Source organism: Cynocephalus volans, chromosome 2 (genome assembly GCF_027409185.1).
Source record: "Cynocephalus volans isolate mCynVol1 chromosome 2, mCynVol1.pri, whole genome shotgun sequence".
Taxonomy (NCBI): domain Eukaryota; kingdom Metazoa; phylum Chordata; class Mammalia; order Dermoptera; family Cynocephalidae; genus Cynocephalus; species Cynocephalus volans.
This window is the reverse complement of record NC_084461.1, coordinates 42,042,319-42,060,664: the sequence shown is the minus strand read 5'-3', so window position 1 is coordinate 42,060,664 and position 18,346 is coordinate 42,042,319. Positions and strand designations below refer to the sequence as shown.

Genomic DNA, 18,346 nt, shown 5'->3' with positions numbered 1-18,346 from the left:
CTACAGACAAAGATCAGGAACCCAGAACACAGGGAAGGGAAAGCAACATTACTGGAAGACTGCAGTGATCTGATAAGGACCAAAAGTCTGGAGTCTGGAGAAAAATCTTCAGATTCTAAAAATGACAAAGGTTTTAGCTTTCATGATACTGAAGAAATAAAAAAGAATAGCATGCAATCATATGAATGAATGTATGCTAAAAAGTAGCAATAGCACACATTCATTCATATAATTGCATGCTATTCTTTTGTACACTTAGTGTCTTTTTTTTGTTAGAAATTGTTATCCAATGATAGTACATTTTACAAATAAATATCATTTTAAACTGAGAAAATTTTATGTTTCCAAATTAGTTAGAGTAGTTGTCCGAAAAAGGGGCAAATTTTTTTCCTTATTCTCCTTTTCATGCTGTCCACAGTCCCCAGGAACTAGAATTGGGCTGCTGATATGAATAACGATAATAAGTACTGTCTTCTGTCAGGCCAGTGCTGGACACTGTCCACATATGTACAGGAAAGAGATAATTCAGCAGGCCTTGGTTGCTCAAACCCTGTGCATTCCCAAGAAAGGCCTGTCTTTAGGATGGACCCTTGGCCAGCTCCTAGAAAATGAGCTCTGAACTTTCAGAATATTCTAGCTGATAAAAGTAGTTTTTGTATGTCTGAGGTCTTGAGCCACACAATACCAGCTTGATCAGATAGTTCATGTTAACAAATGTGATTCATGGTAAGCACCTGAGTAGCTGAGGTTAGTCACAAAGGTGCTGCCTACCTGTCTGACCCCCAATAAAAACCCTGAACTCCAAGGCTCAGGTGATCTTCCCTGGTTGACAACACTTTGCACATGTTGTCACACGCTATTGCTGGAAGAATTAAGTGCATCCATGTGACTCCACTGAGATGACACCTGGAAGCCTGTGCTTGGTTTCTCCCAGATTCTGCCCCATCAACCCTTGTCCTTTGAGGATTTTAATCTATATCCTTTTGCTTTAACAAACTTTAACTGTGAGTATAAGAGCTTTTTCTGAGCTCAGTAGATCCTTCTGGTGAACCAAGTAGCCGGAATGGTCGAGGACCCCCTTAACACAATATTATCTAATTCAATCTTGAAAACCCTCCAACATGACTGCCATTTCACAGATGATAAAATCAAGACTCAGAGAGGTTAAGTAATTTGACTGGTTAGTTAGAATCCAAATCAATATGTTCATTCTGCTATACAACACTGTAATATTATGAGTTGTAAAATGTTTTTTAAGTAACCTTAAAACTTAATCATTATTTGCGACATTTCTTTTGAAAAACAATACAATGCAATTTCATAAATCCTGAAAATGTTTTGACTATAATTAATCTGTAAATTCAATCCAACTTACATTCATTAAGAGTTCTATGGAGGTCTGTGGTGGTTCTAAAAGCAGTAATGAGGTATCAGAATTGCTGAGAAAATTTTCTAAAGTACACAGTGTCCCTTGTCTACCTATCATCCTCCTCCCCCCAAAAATGTACGTTTCCAATTATTAATTAATGCTTCCCATCTTTGAAAACTCTCATGTCCCCTTCTCTCTTAGAATATATCTATATCTGTATATCTATACCTATCTACCCAAACTATATAAGTATCTACATGAGATATATACATCTCTAGCTATTATAGAGAGAGAAAAGATGAGAAAATAGAGAAATACAAGGGGGCTTTAAAAAGTTCATGGAGGGACTTGTATTATCTTTTAATTCCATCTTTCCACAAACTTTTTGAAGTAACCACATAGATATTATATTCTTTATGATTGCAAATGTAGTTTAGAATTCTATCTTTGTATGTTTAGGGGAAAAAGCTTAACATGCATTGTAATTGCAATAAGTGTTGCAGGTGTGTGTGTGTGCATGTGCGTGTGTGAGAGAGAGAGAGAAACACACAAAAACACATTTAAGACATGTTTATGTTTAAGCTCAGTATTCAGCCACAGAAACATTTTATGGCATCAATTTTTAATTGGTTTTGTTTGAGTAGTGCACCAGCATTATTAGGTAGTAATATAAGTAGTAGTATATTTCTACGGTGATTAGATAATTAGTAGGCAGAGAATTTTTATAATGGTTATTAATATTTCTTGAAATACTAATTACTTATTGCTTAGCATAGTTTTATAATCTATACATGAATAAAACTGATCAATTTCTATTAATATAACCCTGTGATTTACTCCTATGTAATCAGCTATATGCTAAACCGTTAACATAAGTTACACATTTTAGTTTTGTGCCAAGGCACTTTTACTGAATAAAAATAATAAGCTAATTTTATATTTACTTGGTTCAAATTTATATGGCTATGTAAAGGGGAAAAAACATTTTTAACTTTCTGTAGATCAGAATCCTTATCTAGAAGTTGAAAGTCTTTGCCTTTAGATTAAAAAGGTACATATGAAATGTAACATCCTAAAGGCTGGAAATGTCAGCACTTCTCTGTTTAAAACAACCCTTTATGAAACTACTGCCATAACTAGATTTTTTGCTACCAATTACCTATAACTGGAAAGGATTCTGAACATATCAGACATCAAGAATTGAGGATACTAGAAATTTTAAATTAATAGCATAGGAAGTCAAAACAGGATATTCATATCAAATCAAACTAGTATGATTTCAAAATATTGTTTTAAATTTTTCTTGGCCCAGTCTCATCATTTTGGAACCAAATTCAGCCAAGAATATGCAATTCTCATTGAAATCTTCTAACTGAAACACTGAAATCACTGTCCTAGGCTGGTTTTCCCAGAAAGATGAAATGCTCCAAAAAGAATCAAGAAAGAATTTGACTTATAGTGATTTACTCAAACTTTTTTCTTAGTTAACTAAAAACAAATCTGACCATTCACTACAAAAATCAGTTCAAATTCTGGGGTGATAATAAAGTAATGACTGCTTTTCAGCTGGAGGGCCTAACTTTTTTTTTTTGCTGCATATCTAGCTGTGGTGCATTTTAATGAGAAATGATGATGACTGCATCAGCTTTTATCCATGGAACAGATTTTAGCATTCAGCTTAGGTTTCCCGGTCAATATCTAAAATTCTGTTCTTAAGATCAATGACACAGATACATATAGATTGTCAAATGTGTTAGCATAATAAAGAATTCACTCAGTTAAGATTTTGCACACTTTTCCAATTAAGAAGCCTAGAATTAACAAGATTCTTGGTACCTGTCAGGTTCCACTGATTTCCCTGAATCACAAAAGCTACAGAGTATAGGAATACAACTGTTAACATGAACCATTTTAAATATATGCCTTGCCCTGTGTCCACAGGAGTGCACTTTAAAGCAGAGGCTCATTCTCCAACCATGATTACCAAAAGTGACATGTGGCTTCCTAAAGTTTAATGACTGACACTGCCTTTAAAAAAAAAAATGGAGTTTGCTTCCTAACATTGGAAAATTCTGAGAAATGTCTTTAAATCCTTCACTAAATTTCTCATTTGGGCACTTGCGGGGAAATGACTTTACCAAATAAATACCCTCACTTATTTTTAAAAGTAATTTACCAAAGAAATGAAATATTTGGATAAATTCCAGATTTCCCTCACCAAGAACTTCTCCAAAAGTATACTCCATCACAGATTGCTCACTAAGAAATTCTATTGTGGTCAAAGTGACAATTTAAGAGGACATAATGAGTACTTCTGCTACACCAAATCATTATCTATCTCTAACACTTCCCCGTGAGGCTGACTTCTAATCATGTACCAAAAGGGCTCTGCTAACTTCAGGGCTTTGATGAATAAGAACAGTTGAGAGCTCTTATCATAAATGAATTCAGAGTGAAAGAACCAGATAAATAAATCCTCATGTGGAAAAGTTAGTGGCATGAAATGCCAAATGCCTTTTAACCAAAGCTTTCTTTGTCATAAAGCAACTTCTATAAAAATTACTGAAAATAAATTTTTCAGAGCTCAATGTCAATTGGTAATTTCCATGTCTATAGCACTGCTGTTTACCTCAAAACTATTCTTAATGAACAAGACGCAGAGTTTGCCAAAGTGTTTTCCACAAAACAGCTCTCTTGAGATGTTTAAGATCTATAATCAAATAAGTCTGAAAAACTCTGAATACTTCCTTCACCTCTTGATTATGCATAATGCATGCTAATATATAAAAGGCTCTAAAAAGCCAACCATTAAAACTGTTTAATATTTAACTAAGCATTTCCCAGACATATTTGGCCACAAACCTAACATCTAATTAAACAGTTTGGTAAATGCTATCACATATGTAGGAATAATACTACTATCGTTTAAGAAATATTAGAAAATATTTACTATATTCTAGGCACCCTGTTAGGAACCAGAGTTCTAGTCCCTAAACAAAATATTGATTTATTTCCATGTGAATATTTTTTTTATCTGACTTATAGCGACTCTGTTACACAGCTCTATGCTTAATTTTTTTTTTTTTTTTGGTTTGTTTTCATTTTAATCTCTGCTTTTTTTCTTCATAAATGTAAGAGACTATCAAATATACAGTAGTTACATTAGGCTCTGCTTCAGTTCTATATTTCAAACAGTAAATATTCTATACGTGATTCTTGGATAATAACAACCTGCACTTGTTTTTTAAACAACAACAACAAAAAAATGACAGAACTGCAAATACCTACAGCACTTCAGAGGTGGTTGACAAATCCACCTTTTCAATCTGCATTTCAAAATATTCAGAAAGAAACCATCTTGGGAAGCCAACTAGCAGCTAGCTTTCTATTGACCTGACTGCATAAAGGTTTTAGTAGATGTCTCCCTTTTAAATTTACATTAAATGAGCATCCTCCATTTAATACAAAGATGGTGTCATTTACACACTGGGATATCACTAGTATGCAAATAAACTACATTCAAGGTTTTTACTGTCGTTGTGGCTGTTAATCTGTAATGGATGGAAATAATCCATTCACATTCTCATCCCATCCTCCCCAGTTTCACTCTGTCCTCACTTTGTTCTACTCATGTTCTCCTTGATCCTCTTGTGCACAAACATATTCTAATAAACAGACATGCTGTTCATGGGCAAGAAAAAGATAAAATGAACTGGTCTATGTGATAATAAAAACCGTGATCTCGATAGCCAAACCAACTGTATTATGCAACACTGATGTTATCAATCAATAAATGCTGAAATGCTGAACAGCTGTATACTAAATTAATACAAACTGTGAATGGAGAAGGGGAGGTCAAGAAGCAAATAGGAACAAGCTGGGGTTTGGAAGCCTGAGAAACATATATGAATGAACAGGGAAGGTGGCTCTTGAAAGCCAAGAACGGGAGTGTAAGGTTAACATGGAGGAAACTATTGTTGCATTTGAAGGCATCTGAACCGATAAATATGATGAAATTCATGCTTAAAGCATTGAAATAAAAGTGAAATGGATGGTTAAGAAGCTGATGATTGAGTATTTTAAAAGACACTGGGTTAACGTGATTGATCTAAGTCAAGGCCAACAGAGCACGGACTAAATGTTGACATGGGGCAGGATGAAGATGCCAACAATGATTTCAAAGTAGAAGCCAGTGGAGCTTCAGGAGCGAAGACGAGGAAGACGTGACATGTGAATCCTGAGGCTGCTGTCCCCATACTTGGCTCACATGATGTGATGCTGACAAGGGAAAGGCTGGAGAGAGAAGCATCTTTTAAAGAGGAAATGAAGGCTTGTTCCAATGGGTTTGATCGAAGTGAAGAGGATATATACTCAGGTGGAAGTGTCTAGCATTCAAGTGAGATAATCTGAACCAAAAACCTAAATCAAGTCACAATAAAACTGGGATAACAAGTCATTATTAAAAACACATGTCTCACTAGTATGTCCTGGGGTACGTGGAAGACGGGATTTCAGAAATTTCAAGAATGAAAAAAGAGAAAGCTTTTCATTTCACCTGTCAATAACTTGACTGAAATCGACTGAAATAGACAAAATCAGTGGCAGCATCTTATAGCATGATTTATCTACCACAGCACAATCTACCCAAAAGCAAATCTGGACAGAAAATTACAAAATATTTTTAGGATTGATGAAGTGTCACTTGTATGTTTTTTTTTTAAATGCTGCTGAGAGAAATGATGGGGAATTTATATGGATTGGCCAAATATTTGCATAAGGACTCCAGAGCCAATGTACATAATTTTCCAACTCTTATGCTTAGCACTGGGCTCAGGCATTTCCCTTGCCAACCAGTAGATTTTCAGTACTGCCCCTGGCAGGCATCCCATAAGCAATTCCTCCCCATCCCCAAACATTCCCAGCTATTCTAGTCATGCCAATTCAACCAATGCCCCTTAAACCTTACGTAAACATTGACTTACACTGAAATATATCCTTACTCTGCCTCTTTCTAACTGCAAGTTATTTAAATTACCCAAGTCTCAGTTTCTTTAGCTAGAAATGTAAAATACCTGCAAAATGCCCATTTGTCTTTGTAGCAAACATAGAATGAGGTTAAGTCAGGCCAAGAGCACAGCAGAGACTATGCTCAATAAATGTCATTAGTATATTACCTTAACTCATGAAATAAACGGAGTTTAAATTTTTTTTAATATATAAGCTTCAATAGTTACATTTGCGTTCAGTTAGTAGTTATTTCAGGTCAGTGGTTTTAAAACTCATTTAACAATGAAACTGTTTTCAGAAAGAAATTTTTACACAGAGCAGGCAGAAAAGAGCAGCTGGAATTTTTAAAGGGATACGAAAACACAGATTCTCACTAATTCAGCTACCTTCACACTCCCCTCCCCCAGCCACCCCGGCTTCTGAGGTAGGTTTTCCAGGGCTCCAAGGAACATTTTTAAAAATCAATATTTTGGATAAGAATTGATGTACCATAAAATTATAGTGAACAAGTCCTCATTGCCAAGAGGAACCTATCAATTTTTTTATTTAAAAAATGATCACTCTTTTCATTCTGACACCTTGAAAAACACTTGATGGTTTCAAAATAACTGCATATTCCAGGACTTCTAGAATGAGCACATTTGTACTTCTTTCATAATGAAAATTGATAAATCTTTTTAAGATAATGAAATTGCTTCCTCACCCTCCCCGTTCCTCAACCCCTGCGCACACACACACCTCCTTTCTAAGGAAGTCCAAAGAAAACACATGCCCTGTAGCAATCAAGGAAATTGTATCTCTCTCCCTGGCATTCCATGAGTTAGAGAATTACATATTAGAGTCCCAAGTAAATTAGGGCCCCTAGAAAATGTGCTTGATCACCAAAGTGCTGTAGACTTTTTCAATTAACTAATCACTTTTAGAGTCCAAACTCTCCAGTGTGCCACAGTCCTCATAACTTGGTGTTATCTTAAACAACTGCATTATCAGTCTGTCCCCTGAAAGCATGTGAACAAGTGACCCACAGAGCAGGACTTATAACTTGGCTAGGCAACTTGTCACTCTGGACTCATATGAAATTCCACTGCAAGTGACATCACCAGATTGAGGGTTATCTGATATGTTTGAGTATCTATCTCTCTACCTGGTCATTTAGGTTAGGAAATTCCTTCTCACCTGCCAAAAGATCTTTTAACATTCATTTTATAATTTATTTAACATCTACTTATTGAGAAAGAATACTATACTAGACAGTGTGCTAGGGACTGGGGAAAGTGCAATGAATAGGACAAAGTTCCTATCTCCAAGAGGCTCACAGTCAAACAGCTATAAACAGGCAATTACAATATCATATGAAAACATGGTTTTAGAAACACCTAGCATAATCATACAGGGGAAGATGCCAAGAAAGTCTTCTCAGAAGAGAATGTGGCTTAGCAGAGATCTCAACAATGAGGGCTAACTAGGGATGAGATGGGGAAGAGAATGGAGGAAGGACGAATGCGAGTGGTCCAGGCAGCACATGCAAAGGCCCAGGAGAAAAAAGGAGGTGGCATGTGCTTTTAAGGAACTTTAGTGTCACACCTAATGCTCCAAAACATTTATCTGGACAGAAACGCCTAAAACTAAAAGGATACACTTCAAAACATGCCAATCTACCCACCACCATGTGAAAGAGTGTCTATTCATACAATAAAGGGTGTACATATGCAGGCAACTCCAAACAATCTGCCAAATATTTAATTTCTAATTTTATAATTTCGAATATAAATATTAGATTTCTTATCATACAGAATCATACTCCTTGACTGGGGAACTCTCAATTTAATAAACATTCTCTATTCTTATATATTTTCTAAAGGAAAGATATTGTTAAATTCTTAGGTAAAAAAAGTTAGGTATAATCTTTGGATGCACCTTTTTTACATGCATATAGACACAAAAATTCTAAAAGACTTAATTCTAATATATTAACAGAAGTCAGAGGAACCAAAAATTAATAAAAAGAAAAAAAAGAAGAAAAAATGAATCTTGTGATTTTAATTTTCTTTTTGGCATGTCTCTCTTTCTAATTTTAATTCTTATTTGTATATTTTTAAAACTTCAGTTATATTTTCACAATTCTTTCCTAGTTGAAAGCCCACACTCAGGGAATCACACAGCAATCTTTGGTCAGGCCCACTGGGCTCCCCTTGCTCTCTCCCGAGAGACTCAGCCTGCTTTCCTATCCCGTCAGTAGCTGTCGTCACCCCTGTTATCCCTGCTTTTTCTTCTACCACTAACTCCATGTCTGACTGCAAGTGAGATGAAGGACCAAAACCCTAAACCTTTGGGGTTTTAAGGAGTTTACTACTAATCAATAAGGGAGAGACAGGAGATCACAAACATGACAAAGTGTAGGGAAGAAATAACTTTTGCATAAACTTCCAAATTGTGTACAATTGAGCCTCTGGTTTTCATTTTTTGGCACACCTCTGAAACTGGGAGGCAGCACTGGGTAGCAGCCTATGGCAGCCTCTGAATCACTGATAGCTGTGGAGTTATTCCAAGGAATCTGAGAATCCGGGGTGTTGTAAGGATCACTGTTAGAATGAATTAATCTTACCATATATATAATACAAGATTGCAAGCATATGTAGATGTTACTAATTATCAAATTCAGAACATTTGATACACTGAAAACTGTTCTAACACCAATAACTGAGGTCACCTAAATTCCCAAGACACTGGGAGGCCATGTATGTGGCAGGAGTCACAACCCCCACATCCTGGAACATTGCTGAACAGTTTACTTTAGACATCGAGTCCAAACGTGGTATCGGCTCATAGAGCTATAAATTAACCTTTAAAAAAAGTTGAAATAGATGATGTGACTCTTACTTATGGATTTAGCAACTGTTTAAAGACCAAGATGTAACCATGAGTCAGTCACTAACTCACATCATGCTAAGTAACCAACTTGTAAAGGCTGGTTAAGGGGTTTGTCCTTTCTCCTCCCCTTTTGCCTCCACTTTTTGTGATTATAAAACTGCTGAAGCTCTGTTTGTACCTAGGAGCACTTCCCAAGGTAACCTAGAGGTGTTTCCCGGGCTGCAGACACTCAAATGTAGCTCAAATAAACTCTTCGTTGTTCAAGCTGTGCCTCAGTTTCCTTCCTCAGGTGAACACATTTAACACCTTTTTTATTAAGTATTTCTCAGTTAACAGACATTAAAACTATAGCTCTCAAGTATCTGCATAATTTTTTGAAGCTAAAGTCTCTGTATGTTCAAAAAGGTTGGAACACTAATGTAGAGGAAGGAGCACGAGTGTCAGGAGTGTGAGTAGGGTTTACACAGCAGCTCTATCATTTAACTGAGTGAATTTAACCATGTGTCTTAAACTCTGATCCTCAGTTTGCACATCCAAAAGTGAGGATAATAATTCCATGAACCTTCCCCTTAGGGAAAATTAGATTACCATAGTCTTAAAGCTGACCATATCCTCCCTCTCCCTCACCTAAAGTCCACCAAGGCAGAATTGCATGTGTTCACAGGCATTTTGCTCCTCTGAGGACCACCAAATAAAAGACCACTTTATTAGGCCACTGGCCAGCCCTGACAAAATCTCCTCTTGGCATCCCACTTATCCATAGAAACATTAAATAGTAACATGTAAGATCAACCTATGTCTTTAAAATGATGTATAACTCATTCTTGGAAAGTATCAAAAAAGAAATGGTATGTTAAGTTTTATCTACAACTTGAATTGGAAATTACTCTTAAAATATGTTCTCAATGGTTTAGATAAAATGATTGTTAAATACAATTCAAGATAATCATGTACTATCTCTCCATAAAACTCCTACTTCCTTCAATGGTGAAGTAAGTCTAGTTTACTTGAAATGATATTATTAACTGAGTATTATAAATTAATAAGCACATTAAATCAAAATAGAACATGATTATTTTGATTTTAAATGTCTGATTAAAATGTCAAGATAAGAAATAGTTAAGAAATATCAGTTTCTAATTAGGTAATGAAAACAAACAATATATTTTTATTTTCAGAAGAAAACTTTTCTCTGCCATTAGGTACAGACCATAAAGGGATTATCTACCACTACAAAACTAAAACAACTTTTTATATATTGTATTACAGAACAAGCTTTTGAGAAGACAAAGCAGTCAGGTCAGCAGTTTAACCAGTTGTCTTTCTCTTTTAACAGGCTGTTCCATATTAGATACACAAGTCTCAGGTATTTAAATCAGGGACAAAAGAAAATACTATCCCTTAATAGGATTACACAGAAAAGCAAACATCTCTTACTTTAAGAGCAACCATGGCACTTGTTCTTACAGCGAAAACTGATGTTATCTCAATTAATTATTCATCCCAACACCTTGGCCCTGCTCCTGGAAGCATTCACACCTACCTTTTCCACCCCTAGCTATATTACCACTAGTTCAATAATTTGCTGATAAAAAACCTTAACTGCAGTATCTAACAGATCTTAGAGAGTAAGTGTGTGGTTTAACTCCTCACCGTACAGACAAGTAAACTGAGGCCCAAAAAACTGAATTATGTTATTGAAAATCAGAAGGCTGGTGAGTTGAAAAGCCCACCCAGGGCTTTCCTGTCCACACATCTCACTAGAAGAACAGCAACAACTGTGAAAACAGACAACTCAGCAGATATCTACATGACTGCATGCAAATGTTTTCAATGGGCCACAGAGTATATTTTAACTTAAAATAATCTAAGAGGATATTACTAATATACCAATGTCCTTTGGATATTAACTGCAGGAGCAGCATTAATTTAATGAGATCTCCTCTAATTTAATTTTTTAATTCATAATTACAAAGATGACGGTACTACAGTAAATTAAGAAATACTGTAATTTTATTTTCTCCCAAAACGTACATATTGAAGTTCGGTGATTTACTGTTATATTTTCAACTATTAGCTCAGTATACCAATCCTGGGGCTTGAACATACTGTATATATGGGAAACCTGATAACCGTTTTAATTAAAGCTTTTTTGAGATGTAGAATACAACACAGAGTCTAAGTGTTTCAATGGTTCACATTAATTCCAAGGTTTTTAAAAATGTATTTACAGAAGAAAGCTTTTTATTTATATGTTCATAAATGTTTCCATTAACTAAGAGATATATTGGAATGTGATCAAATGATGTCGAATGTCGAGTCCGAACAGCAGGGCTGGTCTTTGAGTCCCCTTAAGCTAAATCTCTGATGGTTCTCATATGTGGCCACTGCTCTTTTAAACCACTGTGTACCTATAGGGCTAAAAGGATGAAAATCATACCTTGACAAGTGAAGAGAGCAAGGCATATTTTAATGGCTACCTTTCATTTTAACTTTACTTCCGAAATACAAAATCAAATTTGAGCTTGCTTCAAACTGTTAACAATTTACCATTGAAATGTGCATCTCATTTGTCTCCCAAAAGAAAGAAGGCACCCAGTCCAGCTACATGTAACTTTCCAAAGTCTTCCCGATAACTAAATGTAAAAACCAAAATACCACTCCTTGGAAAAAAAAGAAGAAAGAAAGTGTATGGAGAATTGGCAGAATACATGTTTATGTCAACCTTCAGAAAACATGAAAACATGCAGCTCAACTCACCAGGAATATCACCACTTGTGATCAGACTGTTTTGTGACATCTTATGTCTTTTATGCACTTAGCTTAACACCCAGTATTCCAGTTTTGCACCCGCTTGACTATATCAACCCCCAAAAGCCTGAAGAGTAATCTACTGCTGTAGCAGAACAGTTTTAACATGAAGAGTTCTGCTCATTGCCCGCGGCGCGGTCTCAGACACACTTGAATAAAACATATTCATCCCCCCCACCCCCACCCCCGCTACTTAAAACCAAGGGACATCAGGCTTGGGCTGTGGCTAAAGAACTGCAACAAGAATTAAACAAACAAGGAAACTAAACACCCGAACACGGAACACGCTAAGAACAAAGGAAACACAAGCGTGCGAACAGGAAATGAAGCAACTCTATAAATACCTTTTGGGGCCGCCAACGTAGGTAAAAGTAAAGGTGGAGTCTGAGTATCGGAAATCTGAAACAGAAAGTCCAGTTAAAAGCTACCCGGAGTGGGTTTTGTAACCCCGATCATACCTTGGGCCCCCCATTACGTGGAGCCAAGGGGAGGCCCGGCGAGGAGGGGGGAGAGGGCTGGAGAGCAGCGAGGTCCCCGGTCCCCAGGGCGCAGAAGGGGATGCTGCGCACCCCCAGCCGGGTGCCTCGTAAGCCGCCCCCCGCAACAAGTGCCGGGTGCCATGGCAACGGCGCGAATTTCCCGGTCTGAGCGGCCGGAAGCGGCCCCCGCCAAGCTCCGGGTTGCAAAAGCAAAATTCGATCCCTCTCCCGGGGGAACAAAATGGACGAAAAGCGACCCCCAAGCAGGGACGCTGGGTTCCTCGGGAATCCAGGGACTCCCTTCTCTCTCCGGGCAAGGCACTGCCAGTCGGAGGGGACAGGAGAAAGCCGAAGGGGCCGGAGATCGGCCCAGAGCTGCTCCCGGGGTGCCTCGGCGCCGGGCGCAGAAGAGCGCAGCGCAGCGCAGCGGGCTCCATTCCCGGCCGCCGCCGCTCAACCCGTTGCGCAAACCCGGCGGCTCCAGCCCGCCCCGCTCGGCCGCTGCTGCTGAAACCGGGAGACGGACTCGGACGCTTCGGGCATCTAGGGCGTCTAGAAATACAACGCACTGCCTCTCCGCCTCGACCCCCGCCGGGGCCACCCGGGTTCTGCTCCCAAAGCTGGTGGCTGCCCCAGACTTGGGGGAACAGGGAGGAGAGGTTGACGCCCCCTCCCCCTTTTGGCTCCCGCTCTCTTTACAGCAGCTGTTGCCAAAGGAACCCCGGAACGGGGACGTGCAACCCACCCCCACCCCGGCCACACACATTGCGGGCAGAAAACTGGGAACAGGGGCGGCGGGCGGGCCGAGGCAGCTGGCGCTGGGTCCCAGGCTCCGGAAAGGCGAGAACTCACCTGCAAACAGGCAGTCCTTCTCGGCTCTGGACTTCTGGATCACGACGTCGATATCCTTCTGAATTCGCTCTTGCCTTGAACACATCCCCATTAAATCAATCCCTGGAAAAGAAGCAGCCGCTATTGCCACCCCGCCCCACTCCCCCCGCACGCTTCCAGCTTTCGTAAAGATTCAGTTAAAAATGAAACCTCTGGCCGAGGCAGGGGCCGAGGGCGAAGTGGTTTCGCAAGTGATCCCGGGTGAAAGAGGGGGTGGAGGAGGAGGGGGGGGAGGTCGGCTTTGCATTCCCAGATGTGACCGCCCAGCTGCTGCTCGCCGCTGCTGGATTCCAATTTCCTTCCCTTCTGACAATGGATGGTGATGACACCGAGTCTCACTTTCTCCCTCCCCCGCCCGGAACAACGGCCGTGGGGGGCCGAGAGTGCTGGAGACGGCCGGGGAGCGATCACCCGCGGGGCGGCGGGCGCCGGCGAGGGGCGAGCCCCGCTCGGGCTCTGGCGCGCACACCCCTTGCGGCCCGCACGCCGGCCTTCCACACCCGCGCACACTCGCGCCCGCGGGCGGCGGCGGCCGTGCCGAGGCCGCTGCAGCAGCGCCGCCCGCCCGCCCGCCGCAGACCCTCTCGCGCCCGCCGCGCCTGCCGCCCAGTCACCCGGCCCGGCCGCGGGCCGCCGGGGCATTCGTAGTATCCGCCATCCCGGGCGCAGGCTGGATTTCCCCACCCCCGACCTCCACTCGCGCCGGCAGCTGAGTGGCAATGTAGGTAGGGAAGACTCCCGGGGGCTCCCAGCCTTCCCTCCCCGCCCCCCCATCACTTTTATGAATTCGACTCCACTTTCCAAAGGAATTATGAGTCAGATGGAAAACCCAAACCGGAGTGGTTGGGAGGGAAAAACAGGCAGGGGGTGGCAGGGGGGAGCAAAACCTTCACAAATGAAAAAATAAATAAAACGAACAAATCTTTCCTTGTTGCCACATCAGGCAAGATGGGAAAAGCCTCGAAATTACTCCAGACATGCTTACCTTCCCCTTCCCTTCGTGCCTGAGTCTTCTTCTCGCAGATCGAAGTAGTTCAGCCCCTTTGGGGCGCCGTTTATGAAATGCAGCCCCTTTTGAAGGGTTTCCCCCACTCGCAAAGACTCGCCAGTTCTTCCCTCCTAGGTATTTCTGTTCATAAAATAAAGCAGAATCAACGGGCATGTTCTGGGGTGTCCCTACAAAACAGATGTGTGGCTTGTTTTAAAAAGCCACCCCTCCCAGCCGCCAAAATAAATTAACAAATAAATAAAAAGCCACCCCTTTGCCAGTCCAGTCAAGAGGAAGCTCCTATGACCGTGTTGTCTTGTTTAGTAATGAGATATCGCTCAGCTCTCACTTTATTCTGCCTAAGGACACCTCGGGCTGAGGTAGTGCCCCACGTCCCTTTCACCGCCATATGCCCTAGGATAGATCGCCTCCAAGGAGCACTTGTCCTGTTAATCTTTTCTCCATCAAGAGGGCCCCCCCATGGCTCATTTTGTTTTGCATTCCCAGTGCCTTGTGCAGTGCCTGGAATACGGGAGGGAGGCCTAAATGTTGGCTGAATGCAGGACTGGTTGCTCCTTACAGCCGCTTTTCTTTATAGGTGTCCCAGTTTCAGTCAGCTTCTCTATCGGCATGAGTACCCAAGTGTTGTCAAACCGGCTCAGACCTTTATTCAGTCCAGTTCTGATTCTGACAATGGCAACATGATGTTTAGGAGAGTAGGAATGACTGTCATCCCTGAAAGATTCTTAACATGCTAGAAAATCAAAAACAAGGGGAGATCATATGTTCCAACTCCTTCATCTTGCAGAAAGGAAAACATTATGAAATGATTTTTCTGTGCAGCCGTGTTCATTGTGAGTTATAAAAGGAAACTTTCTTCTGCATTATCTCTTTTCACTGCAGCCTTTGGTGTAGTAGAGCCATGGTAACAATAGCCTACATCCCTCCTGACTAGGGTCAGATGGGTTCCAGTCCTTCCTAGAGATGTTGCTTTGTGTAAGCCCCTTGGCTAGCAAGAGCATTTTCTTCTCCACATCACCCTTGAGTGTCATGACTACTTCCTAATTCCATTGTGTGCTCTAACTTCCCTAAAAGTCTTTTAAAATTAACTCACAAGAACTTTTCTTATACTTGTGTTAAAAAAAAAAAAAAAAAAAAAAAAAAAAACTTGCAGGAGGCCATTGTTTTAAACTAACTTCCTATGGTAGGCCTCAACACACCAGACTAAAAAAACCAAACTGGAGTCACCCCTGCTAAGTTCCATGTCACTTAGGTTGTGGCTTGACCTTCCGAGAAGTCAGGAGAAAGAGATAACAGCCAATTTCCCCAACATGCCAGTGTAAATCTTCAGTAGGCATGATAATGAAGTTCTCTCTGCTTTAATCCTCACAGGAAAGAGATAGCCTTAAGTAACCTGATGCTAACTAATCAGTTATTTTCCTACTGTTCTGTCTCCCCGTCCCCACCTAACAAGGAAACTTTGAAATGACCAGTCTGTCTGCTGTTTGTTCTGTTTCTTTCTTCAGCCTTTTCTGTGTATAAGGCCTTTATTATTCGTAATAAGCTTTGGAACACTTCTCTGACTGTGTCCGATGGTATTTCCTGGGTTGATCCTCACATTTGGCTCCCAATAAACTGTACAAAATTATTTCTCTCTCAATAGCCTTAATTTCGGTCAAACAGTTGTCTAGTCACAGGCTTGCATTCTCAGAGTAGAGCCCTTACTACCGATAAATTTGAAATAGTTTTAAAGCTACAGAATGTTTTTTGTCTGCATCACCTCTCAGTTTACTACTCCATAAAATAGGCCTTATTGTTATTTGTCCTGTTTGATTTTTTTCTAGCTTCACAGGCTGCCCTGTTTGACCTCACTCTATTCATGCCCTTAAGATATGATATATTTAAATTTTTTTTTAATTTTAAGGAGTAAGAGAAAGACTAATCTTTCTATCTAGTATGCATTTCTACAAGATAAGTTTCTCTAATAAAAACTATACCAATACTTCCTTGTTCCAGGCTAGATCCTTATGAAATGATTCTTTCAAATTCTGCCCACAGCCAGTATTCTCTCTTTACATTGTCCCATCTCCAACTCTTATTTTGTTGTTTAGATTATTTGTGCTTACTATGCCTCCTTTATTAAAAGTGATATGCGCCGTTAAGATGAGAGGATTCTGTCCCTGGCTAAAACACTCAAACTCACACACTCACATGCATTCAAGAATACAGCACATAATAGGCCCTTCATCAGTTTGTTAAATAAATAAAAATCAACCTTCACAATGAGGGAGAACTCTGATGGTACCCATAATAAATTGAAGATAATAATCTATATGTTGGATGATAGAGTCCAGTCAAAAAAGCCCCACCAGTTTAGAAAAATGATCCCAAGCCAACAGATAGAATTAATTAGAGGAAAAATATAAATTCCTTGCCTATGCTAAGAGACCCAACTGCAGAAGTGTAAGGTAATGAACGTGTAGCATTAGGTTCAATAGTGTGATGTGGGTATTAATTACATTTACCCAGAACTTAATAAGTGCCAGACACTGCTCTAAAAGCTTTATGTATATTAACTCATTTAATATTCACAATAATCCTATGTAATAACCTATTGTTCACATTTTTCAAAAGAGGAAACGTAGGCATAAAGAGATTAACTAACTCGTCCAAGGTGGGACATGGACTACAATGAACTTTTTCCTCTCTCCATAGCTTTTAACAGTTGAACTGAAGTGTAAGGAAGATAAATGTTCAGAAGTCTCACTGGGAAGTAAACTGGCCCCGCCAATGGCTGCAAGCCAGGAATGAAGCCAACGAGAAGCTCTGTAATGGATTCTCAGGGAGGCCTGAGGCCTATGGGCTCTCAAAATAGCCTCTGCTAATGGCAGTTATATTTCCGTTTCCCACATTGAGCTTCCTTTCTCAAATGGCCCAGTCCTTAGTACTTAGTAAAGCCTTGAGAAAAGTAAAAGCCTGGCATCTGCTATTACATGGTGTATTAGTCCGTTTCTTTTGCTTATAACAGAATACCTAAAACTGGATAATTTATAGGAAATAGAATTTATTTCTTACAGTTTCAGAGCTAAGAAGTCCAAAACCCAGGGAACACGTCGGTGATGGTCTTGTTCTTGGTGATGGCTCTACAGCACAAGAATGGCTGAGTAAGAGAAAGCTAAACTTCTCAGTTGTTCTTTTAAAGCCATCAGAATCACACCCAATACTCCATGAATGGATCAATTCATTCAAGAGGACACAGTCCTCACAATCTAATCACTTCCCTGAAGCCCCACCTTCAATTACCATAATAAGATTTTCCACCCTCTTAACACTATCACAGTGGGGATCAAGCTTCTATGAGCCCTGGGTGGACGTTCAATCCACAGCACACAGGGATTAAGAAAAGAGAGAGGGAGGCAGGTTTAGCAAAGAAAACAGTCCCCTTTGCCATATGCATGATGGTGTCGTCAGTAGCAAAGTCCATGGGAATGCCCAGCAGCCTTGCTCGGCCAGGGACACAGTGCTGTGACAGTTTGCCTTCGTGGCAGAGTCAGTGAAGGAGGGATAGGGTGGGTCTGAGGGGTCATGTGGGAAGAGACCACAAAGGTCATTTAAACCCTTTTAGGGTGAGGAAATGAGATTTTATCTTAGAGACATGAGAAGCGACTGGATGGAAGATGATCTCAAAAGTTCTTTACAAGTATCAGATTTATATAACTTCTCTTTACAGTGGTTCTGTAATGGAAAGAAATCCATAAAATTCAAAATACCTACTAAGGCCCAACTCACCTCTTCCAAATAGAATGGACTCGGGCAATTCTTTCTTTGTGAAGCTGCTAGTAGTTTTGCTTTGGGAGAAATGAATCTTGCTTTTCTGACCTCATCTGATATGTCTTGCAATCAAAGTGTGTGTGAGCAAACCAAAGTCAA

At 40.1% G+C, this 18,346-nt stretch overlaps 1 protein-coding gene across 2 annotated transcripts in view; it reads right to left on the bottom strand.

The window, feature by feature from the left end:
• The window catches only part of PARP8 (poly(ADP-ribose) polymerase family member 8), a 161,076-nt gene extending 147,401 nt beyond the window's left edge, over positions 1–13,675 (bottom strand). Inside the window, exons 1-3 of one of the 2 annotated variants that reach the window (XM_063086452.1) lie at positions 13,579–13,675; positions 13,390–13,491; positions 12,403–12,457 (exon numbers count right to left, since the gene is read on the bottom strand). In XM_063086452.1, the coding sequence (XP_062942522.1) occupies positions 12,403–12,457; positions 13,390–13,491; positions 13,579–13,675 (254 nt within the window). Of the gene's footprint in view, positions 1–12,402; positions 12,458–13,389; positions 13,492–13,578 lie in introns of those variants that run through there. The other variant, XM_063086453.1, reaches the window with a different exon arrangement.
• Between the last annotated feature and the right edge of the window lie 4,671 nt (positions 13,676–18,346).